The 24,882-nt window shown below is 42.9% G+C and overlaps 2 protein-coding genes across 4 annotated transcripts in view; one reads left to right on the top strand and one right to left on the bottom strand.

Moving 5' to 3' along the window:
* zfpm2a (zinc finger protein, FOG family member 2a) overlaps positions 1-6,914 on the top strand; it is a 127,004-nt gene extending 120,090 nt beyond the window's left edge. For both annotated transcript variants that reach the window (XM_079641089.1, XM_079641088.1), the window contains exons 6-8: positions 1,408-1,614; positions 2,340-2,567; positions 2,931-6,914. In XM_079641089.1, coding sequence (XP_079497215.1) covers positions 1,408-1,614; positions 2,340-2,567; positions 2,931-5,473 — 2,978 coding nt within the window. In that variant the 3' untranslated portion in view covers positions 5,474-6,914. The remainder of the gene's footprint in view (positions 1-1,407; positions 1,615-2,339; positions 2,568-2,930) is intronic.
* Positions 6,718-24,882, bottom strand: part of LOC307013633 (uncharacterized protein) — a 47,887-nt gene continuing 29,722 nt past the window's right edge. For both annotated transcript variants that reach the window (XM_079641090.1, XM_079641091.1), the window contains exons 8-11: positions 13,131-13,269; positions 8,920-9,002; positions 8,710-8,806; positions 6,718-8,620 (exon numbers count right to left, since the gene is read on the bottom strand). In XM_079641090.1, coding sequence (XP_079497216.1) covers positions 8,453-8,620; positions 8,710-8,806; positions 8,920-9,002; positions 13,131-13,269 — 487 coding nt within the window. In that variant the 3' untranslated portion in view covers positions 6,718-8,452. The remainder of the gene's footprint in view (positions 8,621-8,709; positions 8,807-8,919; positions 9,003-13,130; positions 13,270-24,882) is intronic.

Below are 24,882 nucleotides of genomic sequence, written 5' to 3' on the forward strand. Positions count from 1 at the left end.
TAGTGAATGTTTTCTGAATGCTGCGCGTGTTTTTGGATGTTAGTGAAGATGTTTTATTTTATTTTCACGTGTTGGCACATTTGTGTTTTTTACATTTGCATCATTATTTTATGTGCAGCGTGTTTCTCCTTACATTTGTTGTAGTGCGTTTGCCCCTGTCGGCCACCGTATAATTCCCTAACTGTAGTTTCCCATTTCTAGCAAATCCACAGAAAAGTGGATTGTTTTCCTTCATTTCTCGAGCACCTTCACCGTGTCTTCAGGGTGGTTTTAAACCCAGCGATTCACAGGTTTTGTGTAAACATGAGTAATCAGTGTTCCACATGTGCGGGGGCTTTTCGAGCCGCATCCCCCCTGCCTTCACACCTCTCCTCAGGACTCTCTTTATTCCACATCAGCCAGGGCTCAAATCACATGTCCCCCTCTCAGCCTGACACTTCGTCGGTATGTTTGCACATCTTTGAAAGCTAACAGCGTGCTTTAATTAATTGTCCAGCTTTCCTCAGAAACAATGTCCTAATTCTGCCATTTAGCATGAGCATATCATAGTTTGTTGTTATCTCCCCCGCCAGATTTCTGTAAATAGTCATATTAAAAACTTTAATCTCTTCAATGGAAAATGAAGTGCAGCTGAAAAGCCTGTCATGTGCTGAGATAAATATTATCTAAGCTAAAACCTTCACTCTCTTCCCTCTACCCCCCCCTTTCCCTTCCTTCCCCCTGCACCCTCCCCCTTCCTCTGACTTAATGAATATGTTCAGAAGATTTCAGTGGAATGCTTAATCCCAAAACACAACAATCTAATAATATGAAGGACCTGTCTCAGTGTTCTAGCTGACAACAGCACTGTGGGCTACAGTTTACCCCAGCTGAGGTTTGCCTGGCTTCTGGATATCAGTGCTTGTAGCCTAAAAGATGTTTGATTGACAGAAAAAATTGACATTTTTAAAGGATTTGTTCACTCTTTTTGAAAAACACATTTACATATGTACCTTCAGTTGCATAGTTGTACTTGGGAAGTTTTTTTTAGATATCTGTGTGTGAATTTCAGAATTTCCTAAACAAAGGAGATTTTATAGTACTCATAGCATTGAATAACTTGTGACAGCATCCTCTGAGAAATAAGGGCCATTATTTTTGGAAAGACATGTTGCTGCCGAAACACTTACATGTCATTTTTTTTATACTTTAAGGGGGAAGAGAAAAAAAATTCCACTCATGTTTTCCACTACATACTGTTATGCAACCACTTATTATACCACCATTGAGTCTTTGAGATGTTGTGCACACAAATATATGTCTTATGTTGCATAATGCCTTGATATTTAAGTCTCACGTATACATGCAGTACATGCTCTTCTCTTGGGGCATCGGTTCTAATCTCTCGTCTATTTCTGTTTTGTCCAGGTGGCCAACTATGGTGCACCACCACCAAGAACATGATGGAGGGCGAGGAGCTGGTGGCATTTGCGGTGGACTTTGACACGCGTCTGCAGGCGGTGAACCACATGTCTCTGAGCGAGGGCATGTACCCAGCCAGGCTGCTGGACAGCATCCAGCTCCTGCCCCAGCAGGCCGCCATGGCTTCCATCCTGCCCACTGCCATCGTGAACAGTGAGTGTCCGTGCATCAACACCAGCAAGACATGCTTTTGTTCCCACAATCACACATGCATGCTCTCCTTTTCTCTCTCGCACACACACACTGTTCCACAGCCTGCACTCAGTCACCTGCTTAACAAGGAGCGTCGTCTCCGCCGGGCGTAGATTAACCCAGATGAGTCTCTGCGCCGGAGATAAGAGCCATCGACCTTCAAGTTTTGGGTTCACATAAACACACTGAGGCTCGGACTAACGTGTTAATTGCAAAATACACGCCTCATGCAAATAGTGTGTTTGTTTACTTAGCGAGGGCTATCTGGGTTCAGCTCGACAGGGAGGCTTCTGTAAGCAGATGGTCCAGTGTTCTTGTTTGCCCTTGAGAAAGGGCACCAACCGAGTGGTAGCAACACAGCGATATGCAGCAGCTGAGGATTTGGTGGAAAAGCCTTTTAACGCAGGCTTTGAGAGTCAGAACTGTAGAGAAGTGTGTGTGTGTGTGTGTGTGTGTGTGTGTGTGTGTGTGTGTGTGTGTGTGTGTGTGTGTGTGTGTGTGTGTGTGTGTGTGTGTGTGTGTGTGTGTGTGTGTGTGTGTGTGTGTGTGTGTGTGTGTGTGTGTGTGTGTGTGTGTGTGTGTGCGCGCGCGTGCAAGCTCTTTATCTTTATACTTATGCATAAATGTGAAAGTGCGCTATATGTCCTGATATCCTGTACCCTTTGTCCCTTTCCTTGTCCCTCCAGAGGACATCTTCCCCTGCAAGGCATGTGGGATCTGGTTCAGGAGCGAGAGGAACCTGCAGGCCCATCTGATGTACTATTGCAGTGGGCGACAGAGGGAGCCAGAGACGGTGCTGGAGGAAAACGACAGCGGCCCCCACCAAACCCCCAGTGTGTGCCCCTTCCCACAGTGCACCAAGACCTTCTCTGGAGCCAGGGCCCTGGAAATACACCTGAGCACCTCACACAGTGGTGAGTTTCATCCATTCAGAACACTCTTTAACATAATAGATTACAATATTTTTTACATATGACAATTCATGAAGGTGGATACTTTCAATTAATTTTTTAAGTAAGATGTTTTAGAAAAATATACACAGGGACAGAGTTTAACACAGGTTTGAAAAAAATGACTGTCATTTCCTTTCAGAAATATACATATCCTGCTGTCAGCTTGCATAGTTGACAGTTTATCCTTGAGCAACAAAAAAGAAATCGAGTGGATGGGAATAAGCTTGGCATATTGCATGAGCGTTTGATGGTGTCTAGAGTTAACTCTAAAGGAGAAGTGGGAGGCGAGATTCTGAGCATTTCTCCCTTTTATCTCCTTCACAGGTGTCAAAATGGAAGAGAGCCTCCCTCCTGGCACCAGCTTGAAATGCACAATCTGTAACTACACGGCAGATTCTCTTATTACATTCCAGCATCACATCATGTCTCACCTGTCACAGGCGGCCTTCAGATGCAATCACTGCCATATCAGCTTCCAGAGCCACAGGGAACTCTTACAGCATCAGGACTTACATGGGCACGGTAGCAAACTTCACAGGGAAGGCGACGGCACCGAGCATTCCCCCAGGGGGCCCGAGGAAAGCCTCCAGCAGCAGAAGCAGCAGGCCCGCGCTGAGCTGGCCAACAGGAAGGATGCTCTGCTGGGAAGTCCCAAAGGGGCCCTCAACAAGGAGACCAGCACAGACGGAGAGGCTGACAAGGCGGAGAAGAAGCCCATGCTGTCCCTTCAGAAGGGAGAGGCTCACCCAGGCAGCAAAGCCAGTTTTTCTTACACTAGGATCAAGTCTGAGCCCTCCAGCCCCCGACTGGCCTCCTCCCCTGTGCAGCATAACATGCCTACATTTCCCATGGGCCCCTTCTTGTCTCAGTTTGCTTTCTCCCAAGACATTTCAGTAGTCCCACAGGCTTCTGAGATTCTTGCTAAAATGTCAGAGCTAGTTCACCGGAGGCTGCGCCACGGAGGGAACAACTACCCCCCTGTCATCTACAGTCCTCTTATGCCCAAGGGGGCCACCTGTTTCGAATGCAATATCACCTTCAGCAACCTAGACAACTATTTGGTCCACAAAAAGCACTACTGTAACAGCCGCTGGCAACACATGACGAAGTCCCCCGACTTCTCCGCCCTCTCAGACAAGGTTCCAGAGGCGGTGAGCCCCAACAGTGGGCACAGTTCTGTTAACATGTTGACCGGCTGCCACCCTACGGACGCCGACAACCACCTCATGCAGTCCGCCTGTCTGACCTCCAATGTGTTGGACATGATCAATGCTGGGGCTAAAGGGCCAGAAAAGGATCTAGCTGGACAGGTGAAGAAGGTCTCTACCCCAACAGGGGCTGAAGAGAGGCTCAATGGCCAGCCCTTGGAGGGAAAAAGCCCCACTACTGGTCTGGTGGAAAGTGACAATGACCCAAACAAGACGGTCTGTGAGGCCTGCAATATCACCTTCAGCCGCCACGAGACCTTCATGGTCCACAAGCAGTACTACTGTGCCACCCGTCATGACCCACCCATGAAACGCATGTCCAACAACAAGGTCCCCTCCATGCAGAGAACCATCAGGGCCCGTAAGCGCAGGAAGATGTACGAGATGTGTCTTCCTGACCAGGAGCACCAGAGGCCCATGGGTCAGCCAGGTTTTCTCGGGGTTCCTCCAATGAACCCTTGTACATCCCAGGAAGCAGTAGAGAGCCTAGCAGATCGCTTCCACCCGCGCTGTGACATCTTCCCTGGTATGGTACCCAAACACCTGGAAGCCTCTCTGACTGTCACTAAACCTATCATGGCTCCCAAATGCAATACAGGGGAGCAACAGGAGCTGGACACTCCCATCGATCTCAGCAAAAAGTGTTCGCCAGCCTCTGACAAGACATGTAGCTCCCCTAAAAGATTGTTGGACTATCACGAATGTGCAGTGTGCAAGATAAGTTTTAACAAAGTGGAGAACTACCTGGCGCACAAACAGAACTTTTGCCCAGCAACAGCCGCCGCCGCTGCTGCTGCTGCTGCTACTGCCACCGCCGCCGCTACTCAACACCAGAACGAGACTGGCAGCCTGGAGCCGACCATGTTCCCCGATGTGAAGATTGAAGCCAACAACAACCCAGATGAAGTCTACGATAAGAGCCCGGGAAAATGTGAGAAGAATGGCAATGGGAAGGTGTTGTTGCAGAATGGAGGCATGTTGCCCCCTCACTTGGGGCCCGCACCAGGAGCCAAAACTTTTGCTGAGCCCCAGCTCATCCCATCAAAAGACGAGAGCAAGAATATGTTTCTGTCCCACTGCCTCTATCCCGGAGCAATAAAGAAGATGAAAGGTCCCGAACAATTGTCGCCGTATTTCGGGATAAAGTCAACTGATTATGTGACCGGCGGACCAGCGATGCAGGGAGAGGCCAGCGAACAGGAGCAGAGCGTTAATGGGGGAGGAGGCACGGGAGGAGGGGAGACAGGAACAACCAGAGAGCAGGCCCAGCCGCCTGCTGCTAACGGTTGCCCCCACCCCGGCAAGGAACCCCTACCCCTACTGCCCAAAAACCGAGGCATGGTCATCGTCAACGGGGGGCACAAGAACGAGGAGCGTTCAGGCACGGCTCCTCCACAGCAGGAGAATCTGCCAGACGGCCAGCCCCCCAACCCTTCACCCACGTGGGCCACCGAGAACCAGGGCGACTCCAACGAGAACATGTCGCCTTCCTCCAAGTCTCCAAGCGAGGAGGCGCCGCCCACAACCAACAAAGGTGTGAACGGCCCTGGAAGTGGCAAGTACTGCCGCCTCTGTGATATCCAGTTCAACAACCTGTCAAACTTTATTACCCACAAGAAGTTCTACTGTTCATCACATGCTGCAGAGCATGTCAAATAAGTTGAGAAGAATAAGACACGTTCTTCTTCTTCTTCCCCCAGCCCTATTCCCTTCCAAACTTTGACCCCCTTTTTTCTCCTATGTTTTGGTACACTGTTGTGTCTGGAATAGTGCATCACGCAGTGCTATACGCTGCTTGTGGACAATCAAGAGAAGCTTCTTCTTTCATTGTTTTAAGACTTGATAATGCAAAAACCATTGGTTAAAAAAGAAAAAGAAAAGAAAAATGAATCAAGAATAATATTGGTGCCACTTTCACATTAATTTATTTTACAATCAGTATTAATAGAAGTAGTGATCTTAATTTAAATTCAAAAGGAAATTTATATCAGAGTTGTTTGTAATGTTATTGTATAGTCATTCTTGTGTAGCACACATATTGTTTACACTGTAGTGTAGGCTCAATGAAACAAATAGACAATACAAAAATGAGATGCATTTTAGACACAAAAATAGCTACTGAGGCACTTGTGTATTCTTATTTGCTGTTCCAGTTTCTGTATATGCTCAAAATGTCAATTGCAGATTGCTACTAATGACTTGTTTGCCTTAAAAAAAAGAAATCACCATTTGGGGGTGATAACCAGGCACAACCCTGCATCTCACATTTTGGCATATACACATGGCTTTGCATACATATGTGGCTGTTTGTCCCTGTCTCTTTTCTTCAACTCAGATGTGGATGTTTTCATGAGATTGGCAGCATTCTTGTATAGTACTCGTATTTCTGTTTGATGATACACTTTGGTCTCCCTTTTGGAAATTTGCTCTCAATGCAATACTTTGTAAATGAGGGAACATTACTGAAAAGCAGTATTATGAAATGGGGACTGTGCATATAATTATTTGTAAACCCCAAAGGGAAAAAAAAGAAGTTGTACAAGAATTTATTGCTGACGAACAAGATGGGCGGGAGGTCAGTGGGGATACTGATGTAAAAATGATCATTCCAATGTCCTGATTATGGGAGAAAATGTTTCTTAAAACGTTGTTGCTATGCATGTATATGGATGGAATTAAATTCCAGATCTGTTGGAAATTTTTATTTTGATGTGGTGTCATAATTAAACTTAAATCCTCAGGATAAACTGCTGTTGTCTGGTCTTTCTTTACTTGCAAATGTGAAAACTAGAGTATCTAAACATTTATTTTTGTAGGCAAAGTATTTGCTGGACTACAGGTCAATGTGTACATTGATTTTTGCCATAACTTAATGACTGTGTTGAAGTATGGGGCAACACATATATGAGTAACTTCATTTATTTTACAAAATGTCAGTGATAATTATTCATAATGTACATCCACAGGAACACACTTTTATTTACTCAGGGCTTTGAAAACTTAAGGATTTAATAGAATTTCAGTCTATTAGTTGTGTACAAAGAAAAAGAAAAATATCACAATATTTCCAAAGATTGTTTGTCTCAAAATTCTGAGGACATGCTACATCGAAAAACATTTCATTTTAGGCATCCGTTTGCACAAACTATCTTAAAATATATGTCTGTGTCTGTGCAGACATCTTTAGATTTAAGAAAATGTATACAAAACAATAATCAGACCGTATGAAGATGTTACGTAATATGTTTTGCTTCCGGTATATTTTTGTGATGACTGCTTGATTTTTTATGTTACTCTCAAAGTTTGTTAAGTAACTGCCAGCTGTGACGACAGACAAGCTCATCTTGAATAAGGTGCAGGTAAAATAAAAGTTGTTCTCCCTGCTCCATTCCATCACTGTATAAAAAGTCTAAGTGTGTTCTTTGCAGGCCAGACTCATCTGCTCGAAAATTAAAAAAATTAATCAACTCCAAAGATAGAGGTCCATATCTGGTTGTGATGTAACTCAATAAGTAACAAATGACACAGAGAGAGGAACTCAATTCATCTTCCCCTAAGGCTATAACAAGGCAGAATATTAAGGCCAAATGAAATAGATAAAAAAGTATCAGGGTGAGCATTGACGTGTGTGGCCTTTACATTGATAAGGGGTAATGTATTAATTTTTGTCTCAGGCCAATCGGGTAAAGAGGCTGAAATAACAACTTGAAGGATAAGATTTTCTGAATCTAAGACAGCAAATATTTCATCACGCTGAAAAACCCTCCAGTTATTCTCAATTCTAATGAAGCAGAGCAGCACAAAAAGATACGTGGACCTCTTGATGAACCTAACAAGTACACAGTCTCTACAGATTGCTGAAGGTAAAAAATATTTTATTGAATATTTAAAACATATTCAATGGTTATAGTCTAGTTGCCTGCATAGTGAACCCGGAAAGGTTGAGTACCTCAAAGTTTTATGATAGAAATGTATACTTTGGGTACATAAAAAAACTGCCGGATGCTAACTTTTATTGGTTGGGCAATGTTAACAATTAGCATAAGAGGGTTATTGAGGTTTCTGAATCCCTTTCTGACATTTGCACGATCAAAAATTGCAGTTTTAACCAGAAAGTGGCAATGTTTGTACTCTTGGTGGGCTAAGTCTGACTACCATGAGTAGTGTTGCAACCATTGGAGATAGACAGCACAAGATGAAAATTATTAAATCTACTGTGGACAATTATTTTTGGAATAAATAGGCAATCTTTCCAATTCCAAGGATCCATAGTCCCCTAAATCTTACAAATCGACAAAAAATGTATAAAAATCCGCCCACAGAGTACAAATATTGGCCATTTCTTATCCTGAAAAAGTCAGAAATGGACTGGGCATCCTCATAACCCCCAAAACCACTCCAACATTTTCCAAGCCATTTTTAAAGTATTGTCCACGCAACTTATGCTTATTGCGCAAATTGCCCAACATATGCAAGTTAGCATCCAGCAGTTTCTATGTGCTGGGGACCACTACTATACATTTCTATCAAAAAACTTTGGTGTACTCAACACAACCGGGTTCAAAATAGGACTATGAGCTGGCAGCTAGAATACTACCCTGTGTGTGTCGGAGGGGATTGTTACATGTTGGCCACGGGTCACTCGCTCTGCTGTTTGGCTTGTCGTTGGTGGACTAGCTTCCTCAGGTGCTGGCTGATGGCAGATGGCTTCTTGTAGATCATTCGCCGGTCTGCTCCTTTTATGTGAATGTGATTGGCTGATGGGTAAGACTCCTCCAGAAACTTTTTTTGAAGCCTGGCTACCATCTGGTGCAGGAAAAAAAAAAGATTTATTATGGATTTTACCTGAGCGTTACTACAGTATTGTCCAGTAGAAGAGAGGTGAGTTCTCTCACCTGGTTCAGATGTTCTGGTATTTCCTGGTCAAAAGAATCCCCAGTGATCACACTCACTGCTGTCCTGCTGGAGAGGGGCTTAAACTTGGTGATGTCCCTTTTGAAAACAACAAACAAAACATTTAAATGTCATGGTTTGTTTTCACTTCCACATTAAATATGCAAATTGCAAAGCTGTTCGGAAAGTAATGACAAAGACTGTTAGTGTACCTGACTTGAGCTGCACTTTCATTTAAAAAGTAATGCTCATCCACAGCACTGCTCTGGTGGGCAGGGTTGCTCAGTAGGTATTTCTATAAGACAGAGAGAAAGAAAATAAACTAGTCAAAACACTTTTTTTCTATTTCTTTGAGAGAGAAAACTAAAAAGCTACGTAATACACATTGGAACTTTATACATGTGTCAAACACATTATACACAAATGAACCATTTCATGCTCTCATACATTTAACAAAAACAGCACTATGACAAACTTTATACTACATAATTCGGTTATATAAAGAATTCTGGAATATCAGGCAAATATTTCCAGAAGTGTTATATTTCTAAGCAGGTTAACTTACCTCACAACATATGTATCCCTTTCTTTAACACTACAAGAAAAAATATGAAATTGGTGGAGGTCTGCGCTCTCCGAGTACCATTTTATTTTTTTGCATCACATTTGATCACTTTCTACCCAAGGTTCCCTTAAAAGAAATCAAAAACCAGACAAAGATGATATTTAAACAGTTGTGTCTTTGTATTCTGAGAAAGCTGTATAGTTTAGTTGAGTTTGTGTCTACATATACAGTACATAAGCAGTTTATAAAATACAGTACCTTTTTTAGTATATATAACAAAGTAAGAAGTTAGAACATTGTGCAGCAGTGTTGAGAAAATATGACGTATGAAGCCAAATCAATAGTAATACTTGAAAAAAAGTCTGCATAATTCTTCACAATTCCAAGACTAAGCATTCATTGACAAACTTCACATTGTTTCAAGTTGAGATGCAATAAACTATTTGCAGTGAATCCGGTGAAATACTGCGCTATCCAAGTCGTGGGATATGTCTACAAAATGATACATGAATACAAACAGCTTTACCTCATTCAGAACAGCCCTAACATATCATGTATATATAAAAAAAAAAAAAGGTATCATATTGTAGTAACCCTTCTATAAGCACAGGTGGAGCCGTCTAACCAGTGGCGTAACTATCGATGGTGCAGCCGGTGCAACGCACCGGGGCCCAGAGCCGGCAAGGGGCCCCAATGGCATTGACCGGTTCACGCAGTCTTCAAAGTAACCAAGCAACCTAAATTAATTTGTAATTTGTCTGTCCAATGACCTTGCTCCCTTTCATGTCATGTGATACCTTGCGTGACGAGCAAACTGTTTAATCAACCTGTAGTGTACTGTAGCTAGCAGCAGCAAGTTCGGTAGCATTATAAAAAATGTAATAACTTGCATTTATAATGTACAGCAAACCAAAGCACAAGAGCAGCGCTCAAAAGAGAGAGATGTAACAGCTAAACTGACAAAATTAGACCGTTTTCTTTGTCATGCATCGTCCTCGAAATCGAGCGCTAACGTTAGCAATTTTGACGTGCAGCCGCAGCCGGAGGCTAACGATAGCTCACCTGCCTCACCACCATCATTGCCATCTAGCTCCACAAGTGAAGCTGTATCTGCGGCCGTGGCTGTGCAACCTTCTTCTCCAGCCAGCCAGGAGGAGAGGCTGGAGCAGTGCCTGGCGGTGGTCCAACAGTTCCCCCAAGGGCCCCAACCGATAGGGGACTCTATGGCGCTATTGAGACCCCTGACGCCAAGATCAAAAGCTATATTATAGCAAGCGGTCTATGTAGGCCTACCGGCCCATTCCCCAGAGACAAACATCAAGGAAACAGGTGTAATCCTCTTCTTAGTTCTCTGTGCCGTTGTCAGGCTGTGGTGGTCTGAGGCCAGGGCAGGCTGTTGTTGATAGCCTATACATGTGGCGCCTCCGAGTGGTTGTGTATGTCCGTGAGTGTGTGAGCGCATCAGCGTACGTACTGACTGAATCAATGCAAAAAGATGATGTTACTTTTTTGTTGAACGTAATTTGCATGTCCCAAGATGTTTTTTGAAAAGACATGAAAGCCTAAACACTGCAGTCTGTGTCTTGCTCCAGACAGAATAATGATTCAACATTGTAGACCTCAGGAAATGCCCAAATCAGCGAAAATCCCCTTTACCTGCATCTATCTCTACCTGCATGTGATGAGACCGGACATATCTTGGTGCTGTTAACATGGAAGCAAACAATTCCTCTCCAGATCAGTTAGGCAGTGGTTACAGAACACGCCCTTGAGAAATGGACTGCATGCTCTATTGAGTCCGGCTTGTGGGTGTGTTATAACCTTCACTAGCCTGTCTACTAAACCTTCCTCTGTCCTTGGAGGATTTGCACACAATGGCGTCCTTATCTCCCTGGCAACAACTGTAATACTTGAAAAGCTGAAATGGGTCCCTCATCACTACTGCCATCGAAATGGTGGGTGGCGGGAAGCGGAGAACAAGGCATCTTAACGTGTGCTCGCATTCTTCCTGAGCATCGTACAGAGCTTCAGCTACAAGGAAACGCTGAACAGATGTTAGAGGTGTCACAAGTTCTCCAAACAATAAAAAAAAAGGATTTGAAGTAGGACAGTATGGTTGAATGCAATAAAAAGCTACTAAATGAGATTTCCTGCAATAATCTCTTCTTATCTATGTGCATCATGTATACCCAGTTTACCCCTGCTGTAATAATGTTTCACTCCCCACAGAGCATTATTCCATGTTACCAAAGATATCGGTTGTTGTTCATCACCAGAATCTATTACTACTCCTTTCTGCCTGAGATATTTTCCATAGCAAGTCAAAAACGACTAGAGGTCTTCCTGACAGGCAGACGTCAGCACTGTGTCTTTAAAACAGCTTTACAGCAGATCTGAGTGAATGTATAGTTTTTATTAAAATACTCTTCCTCACACGCTGTGTGAAATGTCAAGAACGGAGTTTACATCACACCAGGCTCCAGAAGATACAGAGCCACTGCAGCGTCATGTCAGCTAGAGGGACCGGGATCAATTTTCATTTATTTGAAAATGACGTGTAGCGTCATATCATGCCAGATTCCCGGAGACAAATGCCTCTGCAATCATCATGCACCCGGATCTCTGCTGAGGAGGACACTGGATTGTTCTAACACTAGCACCATCCTGTGGTGGGATCGGAAAGATTGTAGGAGTCCATTTAGCCTTCATCTAGAAGGAAAAATCTAAATGTTTGCCTTCATATTCTTAGTAAAGTATCTGAGCAGAGGGACGAAACCAAAGTATTGTCTTCAAAGTTTATAAACATTCTTTGAGTGTGCCCGTGTGTGTGTGCGTGCCCGTGTGTGTGCGTGTCCGTGTGTGTGTGTGTGTGTGTGTGTGCCCGTGGGTGTGTGTGTGTGTGTGTGTGTGTGTGTGTGTGTGTGTGTGTGTGTGTGTGTGTCTGTGTGTGTGTGTGTGTGTGTGTGTGTGTGTGTGTGTGTGTGTGTCCGTGTGTGTCCGTGTGTGTCCGTGTGTGTCCGTGTGTGTGTGTGTGTGTGTGTGTGCCCGTGTGTGTCCGTGTGTGTCCGTGTGTGTCTGTGTGTGTGTGTGTGTGTGTGTGTGTGTGTGTGTGTGTGTGTGTGTGTGTGTGTGTCCGTGTGTGTCCGTGTGTGTGTGTGTGTGTGTCCGTGTGTGTCCGTGTGTGTGTGTGTCCGTGTCCGTGTGTGCCCGTGTGTGTGTGCCCGTGTGTGTGTGCCCGTGTGTGTGTGTGCCCGTGTGTGTGTGTGTGTGTGTGTGTGTGTGTGTGTGCCCGTGTGTGTGTGTGTGCCCGTGTGTGCCCGTGTGTGTGTGTGTGTGTGTCCGTGTGTGTCCGTGTGTGTCCGTGTGTGTCCGTGTGTGTCCGTGTGTGTGTGTGTGTGTGTGTGTGTGTGTGTGCCCGTGTGTGTCCGTGTGTGTCCGTGTGTGTGTGTGTGTGTCCGGGTGTGTGTGTGTGTGTCCGGGTGTGTCCGTGTGTGTGTGTGTGTGTGTGTGTGTGTCCGTGTGTGTCCGTGTGTGTGTGTGTGTGTGTCCGTGTCCGTGTGTGTGTCCGTGTGTGTGTGCCCGTGTGTGTGTGCCCGTGTGTGTGTGCCCGTGTGTGTGTGTGTGTGCCCGTGTGTGTGTGTGCCCGTGTGTGTGTGCCCGTGTGTGTGTGTGTGTGCCCGTGTGTGTGTGTGTGTGTGTGTGTGCCCGTGTGTGTGTGTGTGTGCCTGTGTGCCTGTGTGCCTGTGTGTGTGCCTGTGTGTGTGCCTGTGTGTGTGCGTGTGTGTGTGTGTGTGTGTGTGTGTGTGTGTGTGTGTGTGTGTGTGTGTGTGTGTGTGTGTGTGTGTGCATTAGCCTGACCTGCCGCTGGATGACCTCCTCTGAGACGTTCTCTCCGGTAACCGCCGGTTCCATCACCCCCAGAATAATCAGCAGGCGGCTCAGCCCTGTAGCTGCTGAGAACTGCCGGACCTGGAGAGAGGGCACCAGCTTACCCCACCTGAACAAACGCACACATTCACAATACAAAACTTTAGCAGGAGAAAAACTGAAGTGTAACAGTTTGAACATAATGATTTTTAAGGCTTTATTCATGGATTTGGGCCACTTGAGGCAACAGAAAAACAATGTATAGCGCTTTAGAGGTGTTTTAGCTTGTTTAAACATCTAGTAGACATGGAGTTACAATACATGAGTAATTCAGAGCTATTTCACTGACAACTGCAATCTCTAGGAGGGAAGATGAATATAGTTTGAAACCAAAAAACGTGTTAAAAGAAGCTATAATGGGATGGAGACTTCAGAGGTGCATCAGCACCAGAGAAGCCTTTTAAAAATTTCACAAATCATTTAATCAATGGTTAATACAAAATATATTTTTATAATTGCAGTTTTTGAATGAAACCATGAATACCAGAGAAAAGGGCCTTCGTCATTAGGAAATATTACTTTATTTCTATGACTCAAATTAATTGCAGGACCTGCACCACAACCGTATTTCAGAGCCGTTTGAGGACAGTAGGAAAACTGATCCACTGATCCAACTGCCAACCAGAATCCATCCCAATACCAAAGTTGTAAGGGTTTCACACAGGAGGTTACTTCAATAAAAAGGTATGTGAGTTTCTGTATCAACAATAAAGTGTTTGTATTGAAATAAAGGGCATTTTGATCTTTCTACTTTTCCATTGATTTCAAATGTTTAATTGTGTCCTTTTCTTCATTTCTTTCTTAGTCCAATACGGAGCAATACAAGATCATAAATGTAAATGTTGGTGCTTAGAATGTAACACATTAGTTTGGATCCTCACGTCGTTATATTTGGAATTAATTCATTATTGTTAGAAAAAGTAGTTATTGTAATTCTCTTTCAGACTGTAGGTTTGCCAATACTCTTTGTGCTTGAATCTCCAAATGTAAGATTTTTGATTCTCAGCAACATAAAGTTGAAAATGTCCCTCCATCAACAAGTGTAATTTTGTGATCACAGCAACAGTGACTCAAGCAAACTTTCAAAGACAATTCCTCCAGCCTTTTCCAACCAAGAACCTCAAAGTTTCTCTCGAAAACATTTGCCTGGGGAATGAGAAATATTCTTTTTTTTTGGCAGATGAGAGAAGAAGAGCTGTGGGATTTTGTAACTCAGGAGGCCCAATCGGTCTCGGCTCACTGGTGCTCTGAATTGGCTGGTCTCAGCCTGTGAAGCCCAATCAATAGAGGCGTGCGCCGGCTGCCGCCATGGCCGCACCGCGCAGCCTGCCCCTGAACGCAGCCAACACACTGCAGATCAGCCGCCCCCCCGGGAACACTCTCCTCGTCTTCCTGCTGATCTGGTCCACACACAGCTCTGTGCCCCTGTGGACTATCACTCTAGAATATATCATATTATAAAGTATATTGTTGTTGGGGAAATACTGAATGTACTCTTCCAATATCAGAGTACACATGATAACAAAGGTATCCCAACTGTAGCTGTGTACATGACAGGATGTCTGATTACCTAGAAGAGCATCAGGACTGTGTTAGGCATATGACAGCTATGTGATTAACATGATGATTCAGCCTCTATGGAGATAGACATATGACAAGCATATTCTTCCATCTTGTGACTGTGTAACTCCCTCTCTTGAATATCAGCATGTGAAGGACACTGTTCAGGAACTAGTTGTACCAAATGCTCTGTGTGTGATGACTACTTTCATTCTTGCAAGGATAATAAATACATGTATCCTGTTTTTAAACTCAAGCCGGTCTATATTTCTCTAACAATTGTAAGAACAATAGTAATACCTGAGAAATGACTATGATGATAAAATATCAATATTGTTGGCGTACATTTGATCGTGGCAGTGTATATACAGGCAGGAAATGTGGTTATGCGCCTCAACAATATAGGCTAGTGGAGAGTCTCCTAAAAAGGGGAAAAATACCTAGGGATATACAAAGATTCCAGAATTCCGTATTTTTCGAAATGTTGACTTTATTTGCCTTGTTAGCTTAGCAAGCTTACAGTGCATGCCCTATCATTTCAAATTGGGTTTGGAACCTTTGTTGCGTGTCATATAAGTCTTCTTCCTCTCCCCAATTTCTACACTGTCTGATATTAAATAAAGGCAAAAGAATTCCACTAGAAAAGTATTAGAATAATAAGATAATAGCATATTAAGAAAGCATTATATGTCTAATAATAGCTTCCTGCAGTAACTGTCACATAAAGCAGTGCTCAATACCCAGTGTTTAAGGAGGAATCTGTTAGATATGGCAAGCATGTCTATGTGTATGATTGTGTATTTAGGGGGGTGAGTGAAAAAGCAATACTTGTTTAAAAAAAAGGGGAAGTAATTAAGAAAATTAATAATTGTATATTCAAAGTGTCAGCTATTGCAGTATTGGAGGTCTTGACAGGGCTTAAAGCTTCCGATTTTAAGGGGGAGGGATGTGGAATTGTGTGGAATGTTTCCAGGGTGAAGATATGTCCATGTGTGTATGTATGTAAATAGAAATGAATGAACTGGGACTAAGATCTGTGAAATGAATCTAAAATCTCATGTCACAGCACAAGCGAGTAGGGCACTGTACTTGATTCAATAACAGGCAGACTTCAGCGCTTCTTCACCATGACCATTTCCCTCATATCAAACATCATAACCATGTATATTTCAGTTAGAAAAATTAACCATTGAACCTGTTATTGATGTAACATGTGACCTAAGGAACTGCAACTCTAAGTATCAGAGTCTGCTCCGACAAAAGCATGTCAGCGGTGAATGGTCAGATAATCTGATACACAGCAATGGTTGTTCCACTGCTACACACAGAAGTGAGAAGATAACACATTCAGTCCCCACGTGTCAATAATAAATAGATGCAGAACGAGGGAAAGAAATAACTTGGCTGTTCTCATTTTCAGTCTTCAGCAGACAGAGAAAACTTTTCAAATCAGACCTCTGGAGAATGACATTTTGACATTTTCATCTTCCCTGCCACACTTTCCCCCCGAAGTCACTCTGGCACCACAATTTAGTCCTGACTCTACGACCCGGCTCTTAAGGGACTTCTCAGTCTCTGCACATTTTCCAACTGTCACCTCTTTTCCTACCCCTTGATTCCAAAAATAAAAAGGTAGAAGAAAAGAAAAACCTCTTTCCCTATCAGCCCCCTGGTTTCGAATCTGGTCAAATCATCCCTGGGTCTGGCATTGAACATTATTTCAAGGATTCTCCAGCCACCTGTCCTATTCCCTCCTCTTTTTTCCATTTTTAATTCTGCCCCGGAGTGAGGATTATGCGAAGCAAGGCATGCGTGTCAAAGGGAAATTTAGTGGGTAAAGACAGCCAAGATTGGCGGGATGAATTAAACAGATAACGGGAGGAGACGAAGTGGGGGAACCATGTAGAGCAAAACGCCTCACCGATGTTGGTCATTTCAGAGGGGCTCTTTTTTTTTTTCTTCCCCACAGGAGCGAGGAGGCAATATCTAAATTAATAAAGTGATGAAATGAGTTTGTGCCGTGGACTTTCTGCTGTTTGACTTTCCCATCTGGATTAGTGCAGGCTGAATGGACGCTCTGTTACTTTTGTTACAACTGCGCAATTCACTGTCGGAATTTGGCCCTGTAGTGATAAGGCTCCCCCCTCCTCCTCCTCTTCCTCATTACCATCTAATTTCATATGCAGGGCCTCTGTTACCTGAGAGCCTGCTCACACACAAAACACCAACTATTACACGAGCTTCTGCCAACTATTACAATGAACAGAGAACATTTAAACACGGACTATTACATGAGGCTCAACTAACTATTACACTGAAGGAACTTTTTTTTTAAAACAGCAAAGAATTGGACCCTATTAGAGGGCATGTGGACGTGCCCTCATCCAGGGTTCATGATGAGGTCTCTAACGGTCTTACAGGAAGGACAATTTGGACATATTTGGAATAATTCTATCACCGCCAAAATCCTTATTGTAGTTAAATTACCCACAACAGTACCCTTAGGCACAGTCAGTGTATGGAGAGAATGCTTGGAGTACTTTATATTAGTGATTATATTATACATGGTAATTATTGTGTCAGTTTGGTGCTAGTGTATAGTTTCCTAGTAATCTGCATTATAGATTTACATAAAGGACTACACAGGAAATAGTTCTCGGCCTTGAATGTGTTATGTCTTCAGTGAAACAGGAACTATCAATTCTTAAGAAGTAACTTTGAAAAAGAGCCATTCATCAGCATGTTGTGTGGCTCACATCATTTGTTTTGTTAAAGTAGTTGCCTGTTTAATATATATGCTATTAAAGTAATAATGATTGTGTATGTTGAATCACTTTCCATTGTCAAATGAGACTATGGTCTACTGATAATTGCAATGTTTGAATGTGGAAGTATTATCGACTGCGTGTTGCAACAGCTCCTGTTTTAATGTTGTATTAAGTTTGATTATCCACATCCAACGGTTCCTACTCTTGAAATTAAAATCTTCTAACTAGCGAAGCAATGATTGTTTCCCTGTGGTTCAGACACAAAGGTTTCAAGGTTTACAGCAAGCACTTTAGTGGAGCTGATTTGTTTTAGAAACAACAGGACCAGGCTATATTTCTTCAGGCATAAATGACATTAATGCTCAATGAGAGATGGCTTTGAAGGAGCTAGCAGAACAGATGCTAGTCTGGATATGAGGTTATGACTCTATTGGGCCTTTTCCAACATAGAAATGTAGAAACCTGCTGTTTGCAGTGTCATTATTGGCAGACAACTATGACAAGAGTTTGACTTATATAGATTCTTCATTTGTTGTTCTTCTTAACATTTACATGTACCGGTAATTACTTTTGAACATCAGTATTGCAACAGAGGAGCATTTCCATCTGGACTTCATGAAATCGACAACCAATTAACATAAGCCATAAAGCTACAGTATCACTCATACCACAGTTACTGCATGAAGGATCATGTTGTGCAGTAGCATGCACAACACCATAGGTACCACACTGTTCACATACTGTACAGTACAAGCTCTTACTCCATATGCATTGCCAATCATGTTTAAGAGAGCTATGATTGTGTGTAGGATAACTTTCCAAGGCAGAAGGCAAAATGCAATCTGGAAACCTGGCTACGTTTAAAACAAGATGTTCATACTGTAGACGCTAATTGGACACTAAACAATTAGCAGCAGACTGAACAAGGAAGTGAACAATGCATCACTCTTTAAACCATGTGTCACTTGCACTTGTTTGTATATTATAACTACTTAACAGACCGTTTTTATTTTTAGGTTTGCTTTTTCTACTCCCTCCAGTTTCCTCAAAGGGATTATTAAACTTGTATCATATGTTATGCCTTCAAGGGGCAGAACATAATCTCTTTCAGTGTAGGGGAAGCAAAAGCATACACTGAGCTCTCTTGATACAGTTCATGCATTCTGGTTCATTCTGTTTACTATACAATATGCTAGTTCTGCTTTTATACTGCAGATGCTTAAGGACAGTTGATACAGCTTTTTAAACAACCTTAAATATGGTGCATTCCATTTTCATATTTCACACAATCTGTTTTAAAGAGGTCCTATTGTGTTCTTTTGGTTTTCCCTTTCCTGTGGTGTTATATTATTGTGCATGTAAATGGTCTGCAAAAGGCTAAAATCCCAGTGTAATATAACGTAAAGTAATAATATAAGGTAATATAACATGTTATGTTCCCTCCAGAGGGAGTTTCTTTCCCACACACTCCTCCCCTGCGCGAAACGCCACCAATGGACTCCTTTGTTTACTTTTGGCACAGAGTGACATCACTATGTAACACTTGTGCTTCTATTGGCTAGCACTCCAACACATTGTACGTGATAAGCTGAGGGGCGGGACATATCTAAGCAGTTTACCAATAACAACAGAGCCGGCCAGCTGACCAATCAGAGCAGACTGGTCTTTGGTTTCAGACAGAGGGTGAAAAGAGGTGCTGCAGCACAGGCAGTATGAGAAAAATAAAGAGCTTTTTGAACATTGAAGCATGGAGAAATGTCACTGTAGAGACAAAAGATATAAATATGAACCTGAAAATGAGCTTAACATGTCCTCATTCTAATTATTGCACATCATATTTCCGTGGCTATATACAGTGGGGCAAAAAAGTATTTAGTCAGCCAGCAATTGTGCAAGTTCTCCCACTTAAAAAGATGAGAGAGGCCTGTAATTTTCAACCTAGGTATACCTCAACTATGAGAGACAAAATGAGAAGAAAAAAAAAAATCCAGAAAATCACATTGTCTGATTTTTAAAGAATTTATTTGCAAATTATGGTGGAAAATAAGTATTTGGTCAATAACAAAAGTTCATCTCAATACTTTGTTATATAACCTTTGTTGGCAATGACAGAGGTCAAACGTTTTCTGTAAGTCTTCACAAGGTTTTCACACACGGTTGCTGGTATTTTGACCCATTCCTCCATGCAGATCTCCTCTAGAGCAGTGATGTTTTGGGGCTGTCGCTGGGCAACACGGACTTTCAACTCCCTCCAAAGATTTTCTATGGGGTTGAGATCTGGAGACTGGTTAAGCCACTCCAGGACCTTGAAAAGCTTCTTACGAAGCCACTCCTTCGTTGCCCGGGCGGTGTGTTTGGGATCATTGTCATGCTGAAAGACCCAGCCACGTTTCATCTTCAATGCCCTTGCTGATGGAGGGAGGTTGTCACTCAAAATCTCACGATACATGGCCCCATTCATTCTTTCCTTTACACGGATCAGTCGTCCTGGTCCCTTTGCAGAAAAACAGCCCCAAAGCATGATGTTTCCACCCCCATGTTTCACAGTAGGTATGGTGTTCTTTGGATGCAACTCAACATTCTTTCTCCTCCAAACACGTCTAGTTGAGTTCTTACCAAAAAGTTATATTTTGGTTTCATCTGACCATATGACATTCTCCCAATCCTCTTCTGGATCATCTAAATAATCTCTAGCAAACTTCAGACGGGCCTGGACATGTACTGGCTTAAGCAGGGGGACACGTCTGGCACTGCAGGATTTGAGTCCCTGGTGGCGTAGTGTGTTACTGATGGTAGCCTTTGTTACTTTGGTCCCAGCTCTCTGCAGGTCATTGACTAGGTCCCTCCGTGTGGTTCTGGGATTTTTGCTCACCGTTCTTGTGATCATGTTGGCCCCAAGGGGTGAGATCTTGCGTGGAGCCCCAGATCGAGGGAGATTATCAGTGGTCTTGTATGTCTTCCATTTTCTAATAATTGCTCCCACAGTTGATTTCTTCACACCAAGCTGCTTACCTATTGCAGATTCAGTCTTCCCAGCCTGGTGCAGGTCTACAATTTTGTTTCTGGTGTCCTTTGACAGCTCTTTGGTCTTGGCCATAGTGGAGTTTGGAGTGTGACTGTTTGAGGTTGTGGACAGGTGTCTTTTATACTGATAAGGAGTTCAAACAGGTGCCATTAATACAGTTAACAAGTGGAGGACAGAGGAGGCTCTTAAAGAAGAAGTTACAGGTCTATGAGAGCCAGAAATCTTATTTGTTTGTAGGTGACCAAATACTTATTTTCCATCATAATTTGCAAATAAATTCTTTAAAAATCAGACAATGTGATTTTCTGGATTTTTTTTTCTCATTTTGTCTCTCATAGTTGAGGTATACCTAGGATGAAAATTACAGGCCTCTCTCATCTTTTTAAGTGGGAGAACTTGCACAATTGGTGGCTGACTAAATACTTTTTTGCCCCACTGTAGCTAACCTGATAATCAGTCTTAATTGCCACTTTGTTCTCATTAAATCATTCACCATTTGGATTGCAGAACACCTCATCTAATGATTCTAATCTATCTAAGATGTGGAAATTCATGAGCTATTTGACTTAACTTAATTATACTGTATGTATAATTACAACTTTGGGTGATAGAAAATGGCCCAAACCCCAGCAACTGAAATATAAACCCCCAGCTCTCAGCTGTAAAACCTAGGATGAGCACAAGGTGTCACTCTCGCACTACAGCTGGCGTGGGGCTCTTCCCAGAATCCACTGCACTCAGCCTCCCTGCTGCATCAATGGGATAGATTACACTGGGGTAAACACACAGGGAGCGCAGCAGCCTTGATTCATTAGTGGAGCATAACAGCAATAGTTACGCTTACAGTGGTTCTAATTACAATTAATTGGCATTCCTGCCTCATCTGGGAGTCTCTGGAAGAGGGTGGCGGGGGGGGACAGCTGAGTCAGGAGAGGACTGAGGGGGAGGCCCACGTACTGGAAGCCATTACAGAAGCACACTGTGAAGCATAATTAATCACACACTGCTGGAGCCTTCTGTGGGGAACCTATACAGTGTTTACTGTGTATATATATATCGTATATAGTTTGGTACAGAAACGTTATTTTAAATACAAGTAAATACATAGCTTGTGCTCTACACAACCTCTTTTTAAGCTCTCTACTTTAAATATAGTATTTGTCATATTTTATAGTTTTCAAATAGTTTTTTTAAAAGTACAATTTTGCTAAATATTTTTCTTGTATTTTTCTGTGTCTTTGTATGCACCATTTATGCCAAAGCTACTTTCTCGTATGTGTACACCTACTTGGTAATAAAGCATTGATTCTGATTCTGTACGTTGCTTTGGATTAAAAAAGACGTCAGCTAAATGTAATGTAACTTTTTTCCTTAATTTCTATGTCTCCATTTCTACTTCTTTCCCTCCATCCTCCCTCCCTCCACACATCGCCCCGCGGCCCGGTGATTGCTGCCAATCTCAGCCGAGGATTCCTGGAAGGGCTTAGAGCGGGGCCGTGCTCCAGTGGGTTATTGAACGCAGCGAATGGGCTCTGGGAGGGGACTAGATATGTCATCACTGGCTGCTGTTTACCAATGAAGGGAGAAAAGAGGGAGATAAGGCAAGAGAGAGAGAGCAAATGCTAAGACATTATATAATGCCACAACGGTGTTAAATTAACTACTGTAGCGTCAGAGTTATGAAAAGTCTTAGCTATGTGACAAGAATAGGAGAGGGGGTGAAATTAAAGAAGAAAAGGATGGGAGAGAGGAGAAGATTTGAGGAAAGGAGAGGAGGTACGAGAAGAGGACACTTGATGAAGGGAGGACAAAGGAAGACAGAGGAGGGAAGAAAAAAAAAGAGGATGGGCAAAGGAAGAGAGGAAAGGAGAGGGGAGAGGGGAGAGGAGGAGAGGAGGAGAGGAAAATTGATGACGGGAGGATAAAGGAAGACAGAGGAGGGAAGAAAAATAAGTGGATGTGGAAATGAAGAGAGGAGAGGAAAGGTGAGAAGAGAAGAGAAGAGGAGAATTGATTAAGAGAAGGGAAAGGAGGAGAAAGGAAGAAAGAAAGAGGAGAGGAGAGAGCGCAGAGGAAAGAGTTGGAGAGGAGGGACAAGGTGGGGAATTCAGGAAGAAAGGAAAAGGGAGGTGAAGGGGAGAAAAGGAGTGAAAAAATAAGAGGAAAGGAAGTGAAGAGAGGAGACAAGGAACTAAACCCTGTCTGTGTATAAATCAGAGCAGATGCAGCAGCGGCAGTCAGACGCTGGCTGTCACTGAGCAGGCTCCAGAACAAGTCTATTTACAGCCAGCTGTGGGGGTCTGGAGTTTGTTTAAAACAATACGTACAGTATGTTGCTTATCTGATCACGACCGTGTGGCCTTGCTGAGTGACATGAAAACTCTTCAATTATCGCCGAGTAGCCTACAGACAGAAATGGCAGTCTAAAAAGGCCTTGTAAAGTACAGAAGGATACGGATTAAAAAAAGGTTAAAAAGGAATAACCTTAGAAGGTAAAAAAACTATTTGAATAAGAATTCTGAGCCTCGACTCTCATCTGCACTGACTGAAAAAATACCAACATAATTCCATTGAAATAAAGAAGTAAACACATGAATAGTTGTGGCTTGATATTGAGTAAGACAAAAGTTGATAAACCACACAGCTTGCGATCTCCAAAGACCCGCCTCTCGCCCTGACAAAAATCTGTGTTACAGGCATGAAAGATACTTCTAAATGAAATGCATTGTTTTTAAAATCGTTCTCTGTGACACGAAAAATAAGGGAAAATGTGTGTCTGGGTAAACAAATCAAAAGATTACATTTTGTGACTATTGTGAGACTGGGTTTGTTGAGCGTATTGATTGGTTTGTGTATGAGCATCAAATTCAAATTATTCAAGTATAACTAAAGTAAAATCACACTTAGAAGAAGTAAGATGTAGAGTTGAGAGATGGAGACTTTCAAGTGGTGCCCCTGTGAGGACTGCGTTGCAGGAAACACAGGAACAGGACATTAAAACAGAGTTTGCCAATCAATCAGCATTCATTAAATTGGACAGGACCTTCCCATTAGACGAGAGAGTTCCCCACTGTTTCTGATCTCTGAGCAAATATATTCCCCATGGGGTAAATTAGTGTTATACTCCATACTAACACACGGCTGCAGAAAGAGAGGAGACACACACAGGCTTGAGTGTGTTGACACAGCTGTGTTCCTCATTTTATACTAAAGATGAAATCATTTCCATTCTTTTACTTGTGTTTATTATCACCTTTTGATTGCATCTAATTCCAGCTGGAATTTCTCCCCAGTGATGGTGATCGGGAGTCCGCAGAGCCTTGTTTCATTGTGAAAATAAAATCCAGAAATGTGTAAACATGGACACATTCATTGGCCCATCAGGTAATGTGTCCTCTGTTTAATGTCAGAAAGAGGAACAACAAATTGACTGAAGCAAGTAAGAATATAACCATAAAGAGACACAAAATATCGACAATAAGATGCAAAACGACCCAAAAGAGAAACAAAGAAACTCAAAGTCGATAGGGACTTGGCTTGGCAACTGGAAGGTCACCAGTTCAAGTCTCGGAAAGACCAAGTGCTACCGAGGTATCCCTGAGCAAGGCACCATTCCCTACACTGCTCCCCGGGCGCCATACATAATGGCAGCCCACTGCTCCTAACACAGGATGGGTCAAATGCAGAGAAACCGTTTCGTTACATAGTACCTGTACTACGTAATGACAATAAGTTCAATCTTCTTCAAAGAGATTACAGACGCGATAAGATGTTTGTGTTTTTAACTGTGGCTCTGCAAGCCGCAAGGCTGAAAAGGTTTTCAAACTGTAATAAAGCACAAACAGGCGCAAAGTTATAAAATGTACCTCCAGATTGATTAGAAGCAACATAAGCACGGTGAGCTGACCACAGAGAACCCTTAGAAACAGAGCTTCCTCTCTCATAAGACATAAGCTCCTGCTAAGGTCAACTTTATTACCCCAGTAGACAATAACAATTTCAAAAACAAAAAGGTTTAAAAGAGGACATATTATGCTCATTTTCAGATTCATATTAATATTTGTGCCTACTTGTTCACATGCTTAATGTTGAAAAAGTTCTTTATTTTTCTCTTACTTCCTGTGCTGCAGCACCTCCTTTCACCCTCTGTCTGAAACCAGAGCCCAGTCTGCTCTGATTGGTTAGCTGGCCAGCTCTGTTGTGATTGGTCGTAGAGCGCTAGCCAATAGGAGCGTGAGTGTTACTAAAGTAAGCACAAGACTAGAATGGAGGCGTTTCAGGCAGGTGTGTGGGAGAGAAACTCGCTCTGGAGGGAGCTTTGGGATTTCAG

This window comes from Notothenia rossii (assembly GCF_949606895.1).
Source record: "Notothenia rossii genome assembly, chromosome: 7".
Taxonomy (NCBI): domain Eukaryota; kingdom Metazoa; phylum Chordata; class Actinopteri; order Perciformes; family Nototheniidae; genus Notothenia; species Notothenia rossii.